The 16,772-nt window shown below is 39.5% G+C and overlaps 1 protein-coding gene across 4 annotated transcripts in view; it reads right to left on the minus strand.

Annotated features, from left to right (window-relative positions):
- The window catches only part of NR3C2 (nuclear receptor subfamily 3 group C member 2), a 209,074-nt gene that overhangs the window by 54,046 nt on the left and 138,256 nt on the right, over positions 1-16,772 (minus strand). For all 4 annotated transcript variants that reach the window (XM_061354196.1, XM_061354195.1, XM_061354194.1 and 1 more), the window contains one exon: positions 3,035-3,151. In XM_061354196.1, coding sequence (XP_061210180.1) covers positions 3,035-3,151 — 117 coding nt within the window. The remainder of the gene's footprint in view (positions 1-3,034; positions 3,152-16,772) is intronic.

Raw genomic sequence — 16,772 nt, forward strand, 5'->3', positions numbered from 1 at the left:
CAAGGCAAAATTTCTTCTACATCAACTTGGGATTTTATTTTTTTTTAGTAAGGGGATAAAACATTATAATTATGTACAAATGGAAAAGTGCCCATGGCTTCAGGAACCTGCACACAATTCAGGCCTGAGCTATTCTTGTGACCTTTTTGCTTATCATCTTACTCTGCTTCTCAGGAGCCAAACACATTGGCATCTCTGATACAGTTTGGGTTTTGTGTTTACCTCTGCTTTCATTTGGAGGGTGAGAGCTCAACTAAGATCTGCTGCACAAAGAGCACAGCACTGTGCAGTGTGACTCAGCTGCAGAAAGGGCTGTGCTGCAAACAGGACCTGAACTACACTGCTTATAGATTCATTTTCCTCCAGCTCCACACCGATCACACTGCCTAGCACAGCACTTGCACATTTTGCCTATAAGTTCAAATTATAAACAGTTAAAAGTTTATTTTTATTAGCACATAATCTTGGCAAAACTTGGCTGACCAAATGAAGCTATAAGCTTCAATGCATCTTCATAATAATTTAAACATATTCAGTCTATTTGAGCTAATTATGAAAAAATGTTATACTAAACCTTGGAAATTTGTTTGAAGAGAAAATTACTGGTTTCAAATACTCATTAATCTCTCTTCTTCCCATTTCAACCTCCTTTTTTTGTGATTATCTCTATCCTATCAGAACTCCCCTGCAACAGCACACAGAAGTTCCCAAAATTAAGCCTGAGATGCTATGCTGCTCCTCTGGAGATGCCTGATGCAAAACTCAGGCCAGGCTGGGTGGGGCTTTGAGCAGCCTGGTCTAGTGGGAAGTATCTCTGCCCACGGCAGAGGTCCTTTCCAACCTAAACCGTTCTATGATTCCATGATTCTCACCACTGGGTAAGGAGAAACGCCTAAGCAGCAAATGGCCTTTCTACCAACATTTTTTGCCAAACCTGGACAGGCTCAAAGGCTGAAAGGTATGTTAACGTAATTTGCCAAGCCTCAGAGCCCTCTACACAGTAACTCTGTTTCCGGGGAGCAGGTACTTTACCTGTCTCCAGCAGTCGTCCTCTGCCTCCAGCCTAGGTGTTGTCTCCTGGATCGTGCAGAGGGTGCCGCACTGCACTAACATCCAGAGCCATACCCACACTGTCTCAGTCACTGCTGTGATGGAAAGACCTTTCTGTGTAATTTTAGCTCATTTATGTGTCATAAATACATCAAATCAGGAATGAGAATTTCACTTTAGTTCCTCTACATGAAGAAAATCACCGAAACAGATAAACAGCAAAGCTCAACCACACGCCAGCTGTACACTGTGGAGGCAGACTTGGCCTTCTAGGTCATTAAATGCAGCTCGCTAATTACAATTTCCAGCAGACTACCAAGCTCCAACACAGGGGAAGATTTTCAATGCATTCCTCATTTAAAGCATTCCAGCCAATGTGTCTAAATAAAAAAAAGCCAACCCTCTCAAGCAAAGTTTACCCCCCCTTGTTTTTCATTGCAGACGACACTGTGTGAACACAACCTTTGAAACACACTAGGAAATCGCAATGATGAACTCATGACATTGCAAAGTGTCACACGTTGCTGTTTCAAAAGGTTATCAAGTCGGATGGCAGCCCTGTATTCTGATGCAGTGCTAAGCACATATGCCTGTCTAGAAGGGCACGGCAAAGGAGGATGCCCTGCCCCAGCTGCTGGAGGGCTGCAGCAAGATTTCCAGTACCTCAGGGATCTGGGCTTCCTGCTCCACATGCATTTTCAGCATCTTTTTTCTGGAAAGAATGAGCTAGTATCATGGAGCTCCCACTTCATCAAACAAAGGTGCTGTTCTGCTTTCCTTGCTGGTATCAATAGCACAGATCAAAACTAAGGGAAAACTGTCAGCACCCAGCATGCCACAGTTTGGCCCCATTTTCTTTTGGGAAAGAGAAACAAGGGGCCTAGAAGACAACTTGAAAGAAAAACAGTTGAAAGAGGTCTTAACAGGGCTAACATCCCAAAAAAAAGTAAGAAGTTCTTTGCTTGAGTATTTCTGCCAGGAGACAAGATAGAAAAAGACATCTGGGAGTTAGAAAAAGGTACCAGGCAGAAGGCAGGAACCAGGATTTTGCATATAACCTATGAAAGACATGCAGCTAAATCTGTCTGTAGAACTAAACTAAGCTACTAGGAGATAATAGGTCCAGGAGGTAAAAAGTGAATTGGGAAATGATTTGGAGGAATTAATGTGACCATGCTATAATTTTCTGGAACAGTGAAAACACTCTATAAGGGAAGGGTCAGTCTGTGCATCAGGGAAAGGACCTGCAGCAGTATTCAAAGCCCCATCCACAGACAACACAATAAAGCTAAAAGTAGTGGGGAAAAAAGTGATTTGTAATACAATTTGCTCAGGTGATAACTTGAAACAAGACGCCCACTGAAGCACAGCCAGAATTGTGCAGACATTGCAACTGAAGAATTAAAAGAACAGAAAAAAACCCTATTGTAGGTTTTGCTATCATACCCTTTTCAAAATACTGTTGACAATTAATAAGGAAAGGTTTTGTCTTTTTGTTGGTAGCATACGCACAGTGGAGTAACATTATCTAAACTACACATCCATACAGCTGCAGAAACAATCCAACATAAATGTTGAACAAGCAACAAAAAAGTGGAGAGGATCACTACAGTTGATTTGCTTTCATGATGGTGTAAAATGTTTCCCAGTATTTAAGAGAATGCTCATCATAAAAAACGATACTTGTAACTATAATACAAATATGTGATACTTGAAACCATAATACTTTTATCTATATGAAATTCCACTAAAATTACTGTCATCATAAAACACTCAGTTTTCTTTTTTCTGAGCTGTAAAATACGTGTCTCCAAAACCTGATTTAGAATGACAATAGAGCTTATTAGCTATTAAGCACTTCTTCAGGATAATTCCATCTTAAACTTTTGAGATTATGCAGCTGCCAGAACTATAAAAAGGCTGCACATTTCCTATGGTTTTGCCTAATCAAATTAGGAGACCGAACTATTAATATTCTGCTTACCTCCTAAATTCATTCCAGCTTGCAGACATTTCTGTAATCGACAGGCTGGGCAGTTCTTCCTTCGGATCTTATCAATTATGCAGTCATTCCTTCCCGCACACAGGTAATTGTGCTGTCCTGAATGAACCAAAACCAAAACACATCATTAGAGGATACATTTACATAATTCCCATTTGTTCTTCTCCACTGTTTTTCAGTAATTTTGAGCTTCTTATCAATGCAGACATTCCCAATCCCATTCTTTAGCCTTCCCAGTAATCTCGGTGACTTGTCATGGGCCTTACTACGAGCATCTCTTCTGTGTAATTTAGGAAAGAGTTTTGGTGTGTCACTTATGAGAGAGATCTCATTACTTTTTTTCTAGGCAAGACTGGGACCTTTCTTCTTGCAAAAAAACAAACTATTTGTTTCAGCTTTTTCAAATCTTCTCACGTATGACAAAGCAGGCTGATAAGTCTTAGTTCTGGGGCCATTCTCATGCTAAAGAATTTAATAATCTAAAGCAGAAAGACAAAGTAGAGGTTAACTTTCCCAATAGTCTCCATTCACTTCAACCAGTTCACTAGGTGCCTGATTTCTGATTTTACTGGTTACTTTCTATACAGCAGAAGGTTTCTGAAGGGATTATCAAAACAGGCATAAATCACAACCATATTATTTTAGTCCTGTAAAGCCCCACAGAAGCACTTCTGAGGAGACAGCAGGTATTTAACGCACAACATTTAGTAGAAGGGAAATACATGGCAACCAGAGAAATAGGCTGGCATTTAACAACTCAAGAGACTCAGAAGACGTTTTGCTCTGTGGGAGGAACATAGGTAGAGCAAACAGATGCAGCGTATCAGATGAGGGGACCACCACATGGACTTTTCAAAGTAAGGTGCTTGAATCTGAGGTGGAAGAATAAAAGAAGCCTTGAAGGGCTGGTGCAGCACGAAAGAAGATTATTTTAGACACCTCGATCCAGAGGTGGCACACAGGGACCTGGGGCAGCCAGAACAAATGGTTTGCAGCAGACGCAATCAAAAGCAATGCAGAGGGTTTCGAGAGGAAGGGTGAAAGGAGAGGACACAGAAATACAGCAAACTCTAAAGCAAGCTGCAGGATTTGCCAGCATGCAAGGTTCAAAGAACAGTTATACGTAAAATACAACAGCGTACTGCAGACTTACATAGTGGGTGCTGTAAGAACTACTGAGACTCAGGAACAAGCATTTTAGATACAAGGTAAGAAACTATTTACTAAACACCAGTTTGTAACAAAGATGTCTGAAATGCAAGGTAGAGGAAAAACAGCACTTCTCATTGCAAATGCAGTACATCAGCCAGCACCTAAGCAGAGGGACTCCTAAGCATGTCATGAAGGGAGCAGGCAAGATGTGCCAAAACACAAGAGCTGCACCAATAACGTTAGAATTGATGCCTATGACCAAAGAAAGGACCAGCTGTAGGTGGGGACAGCAAGCTCAGGCATGGCTCAGCAGCAGAGCTGCACTTGAAATACACAGGAGGCCAACGTGTGCAGGGAGCGAGAGCAAACATGCAGCCTCCATAAGAGGACAGAGCTGCTGTAGGACAGGAGGTATAATACGTTTGCCAAGATATTTTCCACAACGAACACGTTTTCTCAGGAAAAGACAAAGAATATTCATTCAGCACAGAAGACAAAGCTTTTGTTTTGGGGTCTTTCAGGAATTTGCCTTCAGATTTCAGATCAGTAATTTTCTATCTCTGCATCTGACTTCCCTTCACCCTTACCCAATGTTACCTATTTAGACAGTGAACTGAAGTTTGGGTTGTTTCTTGCATGTCTTCACTGAGCATCTCATACAAAGAGAATCTATCTTACTTGAGTGAGAGAAGTGTTTAAGTATCACAAAGGTATCATCACTCAGGTAATGCTTTAGATATTTAAACAAGCAGATGGGCGAATAAGGGTTTTTATTAAGAGACCTTACCTAGCACTGTGACACAGATGCAAAACAACAAAACCTATGCAAAATAATTCAGGAATATGAGCTCATGAAGTTATGCCAGGCATAAAATCAAACTGTACAATACAGTGATGGCACCAGTATCTATCAGCTGGTCTTCCAGTATGCCTGCTAAACAAGAAAAAGATTAAATTCTCAGCTAATCACCAAATGATTTGCTAAAACACATTTAGTTTATGATGTGATCAATACAAAAACCAGACACTCAAGAGAAAAGTCAACTGGATTCCGATTTATAATTTTGCTCTGTACTGAATTGAGCACATCTAAAGAAATTTCACGCTGACAGCATGAAAGTAAAATCAAAGTAGAAAATGAAAGTGTTTAATGATATATGCTATATATACAGTATATAAAGATGGTTTACAGATCCTTAAAATACTAGTTTTGCATCTTTTTGTGGGGAGGGGAAAAATGATTTTTTTTCAGCTAGGAATGTTAGTACAACTGCTCAGTGTTCATACAATGTCCTTTGTGCATCACAGAGTACTGCAATACCATTTTTAGGCTGCCACAGGCGGGTGCAGGCTATTAATATGACAAGTCAGCTCTAATGCTGCAAAATGAACCCCATTGCAGAATTACCCTGAAGGCAGTTTGCTCTTCGAAACTGTACACCTGTTAAGTCAACATTTTTCACTACTGGTTTCAAAAGCTAATGGGTTTAATAAAAAGAGGTTAACATTTACGTACTCCAGGATAATTACTTGGGTCACGTTCTTAAGAACTGTGCAAATGTTTTTGTTTCGATCACTGTCATACTGTGACTTCATAAGAAATGTTCCCACAATAGCAGAATACTTCCCTAACTCACCCTTCAAATGGTTTAGGTAGCCTGCTATTATTAATTCCTGGCCTATCTACTAGACTAAATGATTTCAGAAAACATTAACTTAGTAAAGGTTGATCAATTTTTGAATCATACAACTCTGAATAGTAATGTATGGTACAAAATCTCTAAGGAGTTTTTCCAGTAGGCAAGGCAAAAGTCTTTCCAAAAAGCAAAAGTCTTCTTGTAATTTTTTTTAATTTCTAAAAAAAAATGAAATTAAATAAGCACAGTCATCTTAAGACTTACATTAATGGAAGTAACTTGAAAACCCTTAAAAAGAGGAGGAGATCAGCATTCAGGAAAACCCTCTATGTAGAATACGGCTATGAAATAATAATGAACAATTTTTCAGTTAAAATGCTTATCATCTATAATAATAAAAAAATGGCTTCAGATTTTCATGCAGTCAAATATGGTACATTTAAAATAAAACCAATTTGATAAAGTAAGATAGTAAAGTAAAGAGACTCGCAGTGAATCACTACGTTCCATCTGTGTATTGTGAGCCCCAGTCATGATCATCAACTTCAGAATCAAAACAAAAACCTACACATCTGAAACTGATGCAACTCTAAAGACCTCCAAGGCTCTTCAGGATCTCAAGACCATCCTGCAAAGAGGCTGATGTTTTTGTGGTGCAAGATCTCCAACTCTTTCAAGATACGTATTGATCTGCTTGTGTCGTTTGTGTTTAGCTTAATACAGTTGGGTTTTTTTTATCCAGTTTAATCATTCACAAAGGGGCTGGAAAGTGACAGCGTAGATATCGAATTCTCATCACCCATGTGCTAAAAGCATTAAGATGAAAGTAATTTTTACATATGCTACCACTGAGTGCACTTTTATGAGCTAATTCCTGTTCCATCTAAAATACAGAGTTACAAAAGGTGCCAGGAAAATTTCCTGTTCAAAATAAATAATTAACAGGTACTACACAGTTACACACTAAGAAGAAATAGAGATGAGTCCTATTCATAGTAAAGCTAGAGATATATATGGGTTTGCACTTTCCAGGTTATTGTGTCACTACACACCGCAGAATGACACATCCAAACACATGCACAAAAACACTTTAATATTTCCAACTCTCTCACCTGCAAAGAATCTTTAATTCCCTGCTTTCACAGGCTTACAAAAGAAAACAAAAACGAAGCATTCATAAAGTTCAGTCTTCCCTCTTCCTACATTTTCTTGAACAAGCCAAATTCAGCAGTGAAGGAAGGAGGGAAAAAAAGCTGTTCTTATTTGGTCTATGAATTGCTGCCAAAGTGAGGCTGCAGCAGAAGTTGTGCTTTTCCCCAGTTTAAAACTCCAGCACAATGACTGAGACACTGGTTCCAAAAACTGACTTGCTAAGATGAGCTTTTTGTCTGTGTGCAGAGTTTTGCTGCACTCTTCAAAGGGCCGTGATACTTTCAGCCACGTAAGGCTGCGGTAGGCATGGGGTGTAGATATTTCTCATCAGTAATATTTCTGTTACTGTCTATGGCAAAATTAGAAAAATACAGACATTTCTGAAATATTCCATGTCTTGTCTTCCTCCTAAAAAATTATCCTTTTTTTCCCCAGTTTTTTGAAGTCTAAGTCAAGAACTGCAAATCATTGATGAGTCTTCTACATCTCTGCTCTCTTGTTAAAACAGCAACTACTATGATCAGATGTTAAATTTTGTAAGGAAAAGAAGTAGTATAGTGCTGGAAGAGCACCCAAAGACTGTTTAATTCAAGCCCACTCATGAAAACATGATAAGACCAGCCTAACAATTCAGGCAGGTTTGGGTTGGGTTTATTTTTGTCCCTTTCTCCAAGTTTGTCTCAAAACCTTCTGAGGCAAAGGTATTCTCCAACTTCCTAAGCCATGTGATCAGGCTAGTGATTACATAGCCTTGAAGCTGTGATTTTTCCCTTTGCATTTAACCCAAATAGGAATATTCTGCAACTGAAAGAGATGTTAGCAATCTAAGACATACAGAGTAATAGATTGCCACCTTCTTACAGCAATCTCATGCCTATCGAAAGATTTATGTTCCCCATCTCTTTGCTAGACTAAACAAATCCAGTTCTCTCAATCTTTCCTCATAGGTCATGTTTCCTAAATCTGTCGTCATTCCTCTTTTTCTCCTCCAGCTTCTTTCATAAAACAGAGTGCCCAAAACCGGGTGCATTTTTCTTGCTGAGTTTCACCATCACTAAGGACAATAAAATGGTTACTTCCTGCATCTTGCACACAACCCTACTAACGCAATCCTGGACCAGATCTGGCTTTTGGCAATGGCATTAGGTTGTTGACTCATGCTCGCTTGTGTGCCACTAACGCCCAGCCCCTCTCCTGCAGCACTGCTGCCTTCCATGTTCTCTCCTGCTTCTACCTGGGAAGCCAGCTCTCTTTTTTCTCTCTGTTAGAACTACACTACCACTGCAACATCCCCTGGGAAAGGTAAGGGAAAAGTCCAAAAGCCACTCCAGGTGTGACATCTTGAAGCAGAGCAGGCTTTGGGTCCTGAGACATAGACATGATTCATGAGGCCTCACAAACAGACAGGAAAGTGAGAAAACAGGAGTGGCAGCACAGCTAAGGACCAAAGAAAGCAGAAGTAGTTTGAAAAAACCTCAACGTTTAAAATAGCATCGCACTGAAGCACATCAGAATGCATGTAAAGTGCCCAAACTTTCCTTATTCCTCCACAATGAGAATTATTACTTTGACTCATGAAATTGCAGACAAAGTTGTCTTCTCTCTGCACGTTGCCAGAACAGCCAAGCCTTCTTCCACGGTGTGCAGAAAGAGGAGCTGAAAGCCACCTCCAGCCCTGACTTGCAGATCTGCACGTCGGAGGTTGGATCCTTTTCACAGACTCATAGAATGGTTTGGCTTGGAAGGAACCTTAAAGATCACCTACTTCCAAAACCCTGCCACAGGCAGGGACATCTTCCACTAGACCAGGTTGCTCAAATCCCCATCCAACCAGGCCTTTCGCAGATTCTGGACTGGAATAAGGGCTTAGATTTCACTGTATTTCCCATGTGGGAAGATTACCTCCATAACAATGGTAAGTGCAGAACTCTTACAGCTTGAGTACCTACTGACACCTGTTAGAATAGGCATGTATAGGTGTTAACACTATTACCTTAGTGCCCAGACCTCCTCTAAAGATCCACTGTTCCTATCGGTATTTACCAGCATAATTACTATTCTGTACTTCGTGGTTAATCTATAACCAACAAATTTACTGAGGTTACTCCTGATAACATTACTGAATGGGGGGGGGAGGGGGAAAACATGGGTTGGATGTCTGTAATTCTACACTAAATGTCCCTCAATTCCATAAATGTTACTTACTGCTCAACTCTGTCCCTTCCCTTTACACAACAGACTGTCAGATTGAATGAGCCCAGCCTCTGCAACCCTTCTGACCTGTCTTACAGACCTTCCCTGATGAAAGGAAAGGCAAAGAAAGGTTGCAGAAAATCATCAGGATTTTCTAAGGGGGGCCTTTCATCTCAAGAGTATCTGGTCAGAAAAGAGAATGCCAGGTGTTTTTTTTTTGCTTTCTGATACAGCCCTGACGAAGGGTTTTGCTTCCTACAGCAAGAAATCAATCTGTACATCCTAACATCTCCTTTATGCTCACTGAGCTATGTGATGCGTTCCTTTCATCCAGCTCCGAAACATTCACAGATTTCGTGAACCTGATGTTGTCTCTGCAATCCAGATAAGCTCTTTTAATTGATAAAAATAAACTATTACTACCTTTTAATGGCCAGCATGTAAATAAAATTAATGCTAAGATTGTCACAATGATTGTCCACATACAGAAAAGGATTTTCTGTTTGACAGGAGTTGTATCAACACTATCAAAAAACAAACTGCATATACCTGAGGTTTCTATTTCACCATCTGCAGAGGGTAGGTACTTGCAAGTAAATTGGCACAGTAAGGACAATGATGAATCTCTTTCCAAGTTTCAGCTTTCACAGAGCCTCTATTTCTCGCAGTTTAATAAAAATGAAAATACCCTCCATTCAGTGGAAATCAAAACTGCATTTTCATTTAAAATGTCCATTCGTTAGACAGTTGGAGGCTTTTTTTTTTTTTTTTAGCAGTTGACAACTGCCCAGCAACAGCAGCCTATGTTTGCAGTCACTATTTTAGGCTACATCACATGTCAATTACATAACCTTGTTTTACTGCTCTTGAACTGGTTCAAACAACCTGGGAAACAGATTAGGGCAGTCCCTCCCAGCCGGCCATCCGCATGCAATGGTGGGACCCGTCCCCCCGCTGCAGCTCCAAAGGCTGCAGCCACCGCCAGTCCCTCTCTCCATAGCTAGTTACTTATTGCTAGACCCACCTGAGACATTTGATAATTAACTTCCTCAGCTCTGTTTAAACCAGTCCAGTCTGACCACGGTAAGCTAATAAACTCAGTTCCGCATGCTGAGATTTGTGTGTGATGCAGAATAAGCTTATAAATGCCACAGACAAGGGACAGAACTTGGATACAAATATTGCCCTTTCATTTTATATAACAAATGCTTGGTGTTTGCATTTTAGATATTGAACCTCAGGGTTTCCCAAAATTCAGTCTGACTTCAGGGTTTATCTCCCTTATTACTGAACAGCTTTACTCTTCTGACTGTATCATTCCCAGATAACATGCTTTTTGGATGCAGACAAAGACTATTTGCTAATTGCTCAGGACAATATCAATCTATTAACGTTATTAAAGAGTGTGCCTATAACACAGGTATAGTCTAAATCCTTCTCTGAAGCAAGAATTTAGAGCTTTCCTTCCTTCATGATAAATTACAGACTTAATTAAAATTTGTCTTGATTTTGGCAAAATATTCACCTCATCTGGGATATTTCCTGCTTGCTTATCATTCCCAATTACCTTCTGCTACTTCTACATCCCTGGCCATATTTCAGTTTCTCTGCCTTTTTATATTACTGGATTAATCTAACATTTTTGCGGTATTTTTTGTATATCTTCTTACTTTCTACCCCCCTCCCTCTTTTCTTTCTTTCAGTAAACTTTATTTGCTAACCTTCTCCTTTACCCACTTTCACCTTCAGTCTTTTACCCTTCCCCTGTCCCACAACTTTTTCTTCAGTCTTCTGATTTGTAAGTGTATTATTTCCTTTATTCAGTGTGTAACTGGTTATTTCACAGGGCACATTTACACTAAAGTCAAAGGTGTGGCTACAGCTCATTTAATACACCCAAGAAAAGTGTATTAAAACTACCTGGGACATCCTAACAGAATCATTATCTGTAGGGTCTACAAAACCAGCTAGGGCTCTTTTAAAAGCACAAGCACATCAGTTGGTGCTCAGATAGTGAGGATAATCAACAAACTTCCTCAACACAGTGTTTTTCTATATTTTCTATGTATTTTAAACCTTGTGTTTAACTGCTATTTAATTATAACATGTTATAATTAAACAGTGTTGACAAGAACATTCTCAAAGCCAGTGTGTTGTTGGCCTGTGATCACCCAATCTTCTTCCTCTCTCTAATCTGAAATATGCTACTGATTCTTACTCAGTATCCCAGAGAAAGAACTGCAGGTTGTCCTTAGGCAGTGATTAAGTCATGAACAACGACTTAATGCTCTGCACATTAACTATTGTTCCAGAAAGCCAAGTTTGAAGGCAGTGATGAACTAGCAGCGCTTCTTCCAACTGTGACTACAGATACAAAGCCGGTTCCCTTTATTTCTGGAAGAGGAGCAGGAAGGGCTGTGTTCTCTCATGCTTTATATGTGAATGTTTTTAAATTGCCATACTGTTATGCACTCCCTATCCACATTTAAGAACACTGACTCTAATGTTGTGCCGACGTCAACATGGAGACTGTCTCCTGCTCCTTCACTGTTCCCAAGAATTTTGCTTTCACATGTGGGCTGAGATCAGGTTAAGAAAAACAATTGGTACAGTCTGGTGATCCTGGCAAAGGAGAGGAGAAGTTATAAAAATGGTTCTCACTCACTATTTTAAGCAGACCGAAAGGGCACCGATGAGAGGGATCAAGGAGAGAGAGGAAATTTGGCAAGGGAGCATGGGATGTAGCCCAAATGAGGTTACTATTTTCTACAGGAGAAACCATCCAGCAGGGTTGAAACCTATTAACAGTGAGACAAGTGAGCAAGAAAATACACATCTCTTGTATTTGAGGTACATGCGCACATTTTCTGCTGCTGTGCTTAAAATCTGCCGCAGAATTTTGAAAGCTTCTCCAAGCCTGTGCCTGGTGCGCCAGCTATGCCATAATCCAAAGGGACAGAGCCTCCAACGCAAGATATGCCCCAAACTGGTTCTGAAACCACTCCCAGGGCTCCCTGTCATCTCCTGTCATCTCCACAGGAGGCAGAGTTCATACCAAAGAGCCACATCAACAGAGGACAGCTGGGGCCTCCTGAAATCCAGACGAGCTCAGAAAGGTTTTGGTTCAGCATGTTGAAAGTCTAAAGATGGCCACATGACTATGCAGTAAGCCTTTACATGTGGTAAAAGAAATGCTGAATGATATCAGATAGCACAGAAAAGGAATAAGGAAAGTGTCTGATCTTCGCAAAGCATTTCCGGTTCGGTGAAACCACACAGTACAGGAAATCTGTTCAGGAGGAAAACCAAGGAGAAATATCTACAGACACTGAAAGAATCCTGTTATTGAGAGAAATAATTTTGTTTCTGTTTTGAAACTGGTTTTCAGTTCAACTGCTTTTGATTATAGATTATAATGGATACAGCAAAATAAAGAGTGAGAATTAGGGCTTTAGAGGATGTTTTGACAGAATCACACATCTAATATTTTACAGCATTTTCTTTCACAGCAAGTTTCCAAATTTTCATTTTGGTTTAAATCTTAACTGAAGACTAATTTTGAAGTCTCTAGATGCTGTTATCTACAGAACGGTATATAGGACAGATTTATAAGAGATCACATCGTATGCATGGTGTCTACTTCTGCTTTCCCATGCTAAAAATCTGAGAAGGCACTCTTGACATCATACAAATTTCAATGCACTTTAGCGGAAAATTTCAATGTACAAGAAACAGCCTAGAAGGACTGAAAAGACTTTTTAAACAAGCACCATGGAAAAATCTGAAACTGCAACTGAAACACCTTCCATTTTTGCTGATAAATGTGGTCAACTGCTCTGCTACATTTACTTACATGATGTAGTATATCCTGCTCCACAACTGTTACAACTGGATTTCACTGTGTAATATAAGATTCATATCAAGTTCATTGAACGGAATCTTTAAGAGTGTGCATTGATGTATTCTGGAATATGGAGCACTAATTGGTAATGTAAGGATTTCTAGCTGACTGTATGGCTCCCTAAGCCACACTCTTTCAGTAAATATGCTACTGAAAATGTTCATCTCTGTAAAAACATTTGTATTCGTAGGTGTATATGGGGCTGAAACCTGTTAGCACTATTCACCATTTCAAACAGCTTAGTGTGTCACACCATCCTAGTGATAACATCCAGGCAAGTATCAAACTGTGTTTAATAATATGGAACAGGAAAACTAAGAGGCAAGTTCTGTTCTCACAGGACAGACAGAAAAAATGAAGCTATAGAGCACTAATTCCATGGTTTGCAGCTCCATTTTATAATTCGCAACTCTGGGCAAACTCACTCAATGAGATGGATGCTTATTTATATAAGATATTACTAAAAAAAATAGGCAGCTTGTTTCACAAAGTAAAACTTTTCCCAACTCTTGATCTTAGGGAAAACGTTCCGTTAACTTTTTTTTTTAACTAGCTACCCTTTGGTTTTTGCAAACATTTTGAAGTTCAAGTCTGTTGTGTTCTTGCATTTAGCATGCTCAGCAGATCATAAATTTTATTCTGTGTGAATGACACATTATCTTCAAAGCATATTTTTCTCTTGCATTTTTCATGTACAGTTTACTACAGCTCAGACTGGAAATATGCTAAATTCATAATGATGAATTTTATTATAAATCATAGTGACAATTTAAAATATTGTCAGCGGATACATTGACAAATCTTTTCCTCTGGAACCCTGGCCAGTAATAATTTTATTTGAAAGGCTACAAGGAATACTATTGCAAAAAGCCTTTTATCAGAATCTCTCTATATCCCCAACACAGAAATGTTGACCAAAATAACGTCAGACACCCACAAAATGAACTCAGAAAGTCTTCTGCATTTGTTTGCTGGCTTTTTAAAAGAGAAGTCTGTTTTACCCTTTGAAAGATGCATATGCCTACCTATTTCCTTTTTTTTTTTTCTCTCAATTTATTTGTTTTTATCAGGAATCTGAGCTCTCTCTTATTCCAGGTAATTCTGAAAGAACAGAGTCAGTAGAAAGAGGATGAGGGGATAGCAGAAGATCTGGCGATTATAATGAAGGGATGAATGGATCTTTACAAGCAATGCCCCTGTAGTCAGTGCAGAATTTCCAGGCTGCAGAGCCATGGGTCCCAGCCCTCTCCACACCCTCATTTCAGGTCAGGCTTGTCAGGCACCTCTGTCCACAGTCCTTTCTCACAAACACCTGAATAGGACAGGGCAACCCTTCTCCACCCCTGAAAACAGCTACTTCACCCCTTGCTTACTCATCCAACCTCAAGAGGCTGAGTGAAGTATCACATGACAGCAAAACTACTGATGAATCAAAGCTTCATCTAACTAACCCAAACTTTACTGGACACCATCTTGCAAGTGATAGTTCCATGGCCCCTTTTTTCAGGTGTACTGGATTCAACATCTCTGGCCATGGCACCAGCATGACCTCAAGGCAAAAGCAAATCTTGCCTTTCAGTGACAGCCATTGTGCTGGGCGCCAGACTCATGCCTTCATTAGTGCACCTTTTCACTAGGAGTTGCAATTTGCTTTGGCAGAGAAATAAATCAAGCAGTGATCCTTCACAATGGAATCATGCTAGGTCTTGAACAACTAAAGCCACGGATGACTCGATCTGCATCTGGCATTTTCAACACCTACAAAGTTACCACTGGGATTTAAAAAAAGGAAAAAGAAAAAAAAAAAAGGAAAATAAAAAAAGTCACCTTTTAAGGCATAGCAAATTTTTCATAACTCATATGCCAGAGTGAGATCTTAAAAGGATCAGGACTTCGCTTCATTACTGGGGAACGGGTATTTAGGTTAAAACAAATACGTCGAATTTCAGCCCAAATGATGGTGGTCATTGAAAGCAAAACTGACAAAAATAGACATAGGACAACCAGAAAAAAGTCACTTTGGGACACAAACACAACATCACAAAGCTGTAAATCAAATTACTCCGTTCTACTTTCAAAGATCATTCTGCCTAATTGATATGACTTCTATTTCAAAATTTGTTTTGCTCAGTGAAAACTAAAGACCCCCGGATTAGGGCGGCTGCTCCTTCATGGTATGTATCTTCACCTGTTGTATCAAATACGTTTAAGAAAAAACAAATACAAAACTCCTCGGTCTATTCACATTTAACTTCACAAGGGGCATGTTTGAACACATTTTTGTACAGTTCTAGTTCAATTTTCATAATTAAAATTCTGGTATTACTAAGCAGACTGAATTAATTTTAATTTCCTGCAAGTAGCTATTTAATACGAACTCATGTGAACTGAAATGTCACTGCTCAAGAAGCATATGAACAGCACAAAATCCTCTGGGTTAACTTTCAGAAAATACAGCAATTTTCCCATTAAAGTGACAGAAGTTAGCCATTGCCAAAGCCCAATCCCTTCAGCAACAGAGAGCAGGTCTAAAGCTTGAAAGAGAGGCCAGTGGTCAAATGGCTGATTGAGGGTGGTGGTCATTTACTGTTAAGCCATCGTAACAAGTTTAACCTCAGTTTCACACAGTTGACAACCTATTTTTATATTCCGTAAACGGTGGGCTTCAATCCTGGCATCAAAAGCAAATAGTTTATCTTTGAAAAAATGATAGCGACTAAAGGCAAAATTTCACTTGTTTGAAACACATTTTGTAAGTCAAGTGATAAATAAAATTTGAATTACGAAAATGAAAATTTTAAAAAGGTCACTAACATCAAAAACCTGATCTGCCTTCTACTTATGACAGATTTCAGTGTGATGTAGTGCACCCCAATGTATAATTATGAGAGGATAATCCAGTCCTACGCTCTTCCTAACACAGCCTAAATTTCCTAGCTCTGTTTTGCCATCTTCAGAAGTAACTTTGAAACTGCCAGGTACCAGCATTAAAAGCCTCCCTGAACAGGTACACTCGTGTCTGAAAACACAAAGAAAAGATCAAAATGAAAATTAAAAGCAGATGCACTTTATGTACTAAAAGGTTTTTCCACTTTGATAAGTGGATTATAATGAAGTGTGGCACCATGTTTCATACAATTTATTAATCCAGTCCCACTTATTTACACTCTGAAGCAGCAAAATGATTTCAAAGTTGGAGCACAGCCAAAACTCACATGCAGAAATAATTAAGAAGTTGTGTGGAAAGATTCATTGTTAGATTTTGGGGTTTTCCAAAGAGAGAGACTGACTTTTTTTAACCAAAGTTAAAGTAGTTGTAACTCAAGATGAAGTGTGGAAATGAACTGATTTTTGAAAGGGGATAGATGCTATGAAGAGGTAACTGGAGACTGACTTGCTTTGCCATTACAGCCCCTCTAAGCTTACCTATCAGCTCTACAACTTGGCAAAAAATGCTAAGAGAATAAACCTCAAAATACTGTAGAAGCACAGATGGCAGGAATTTCAGAACGAAGAAAAGCTGGAAAGTGGGGAGTGTAGATCATGGTGGGGAGAACGTATGACCAGAGGACACCTCCATAACGCTTCTCTGACCTCCACAAGATGCACATCATCATCCCCGTGGACTTTCTTGGACTTCTTGAAGGTCCACACTTCTGCAGTACTGTTTTTGGAAAGGCAAAGC

This window comes from Neopsephotus bourkii, unplaced genomic scaffold (genome assembly GCF_033783945.1).
Source record: "Neopsephotus bourkii isolate Nb327-2 ecotype Australia unplaced genomic scaffold, CSIRO-AGI_Nbou_v1 NB_718, whole genome shotgun sequence".
Classification (NCBI taxonomy): Eukaryota; Metazoa; Chordata; class Aves; order Psittaciformes; family Psittacidae; genus Neopsephotus; species Neopsephotus bourkii.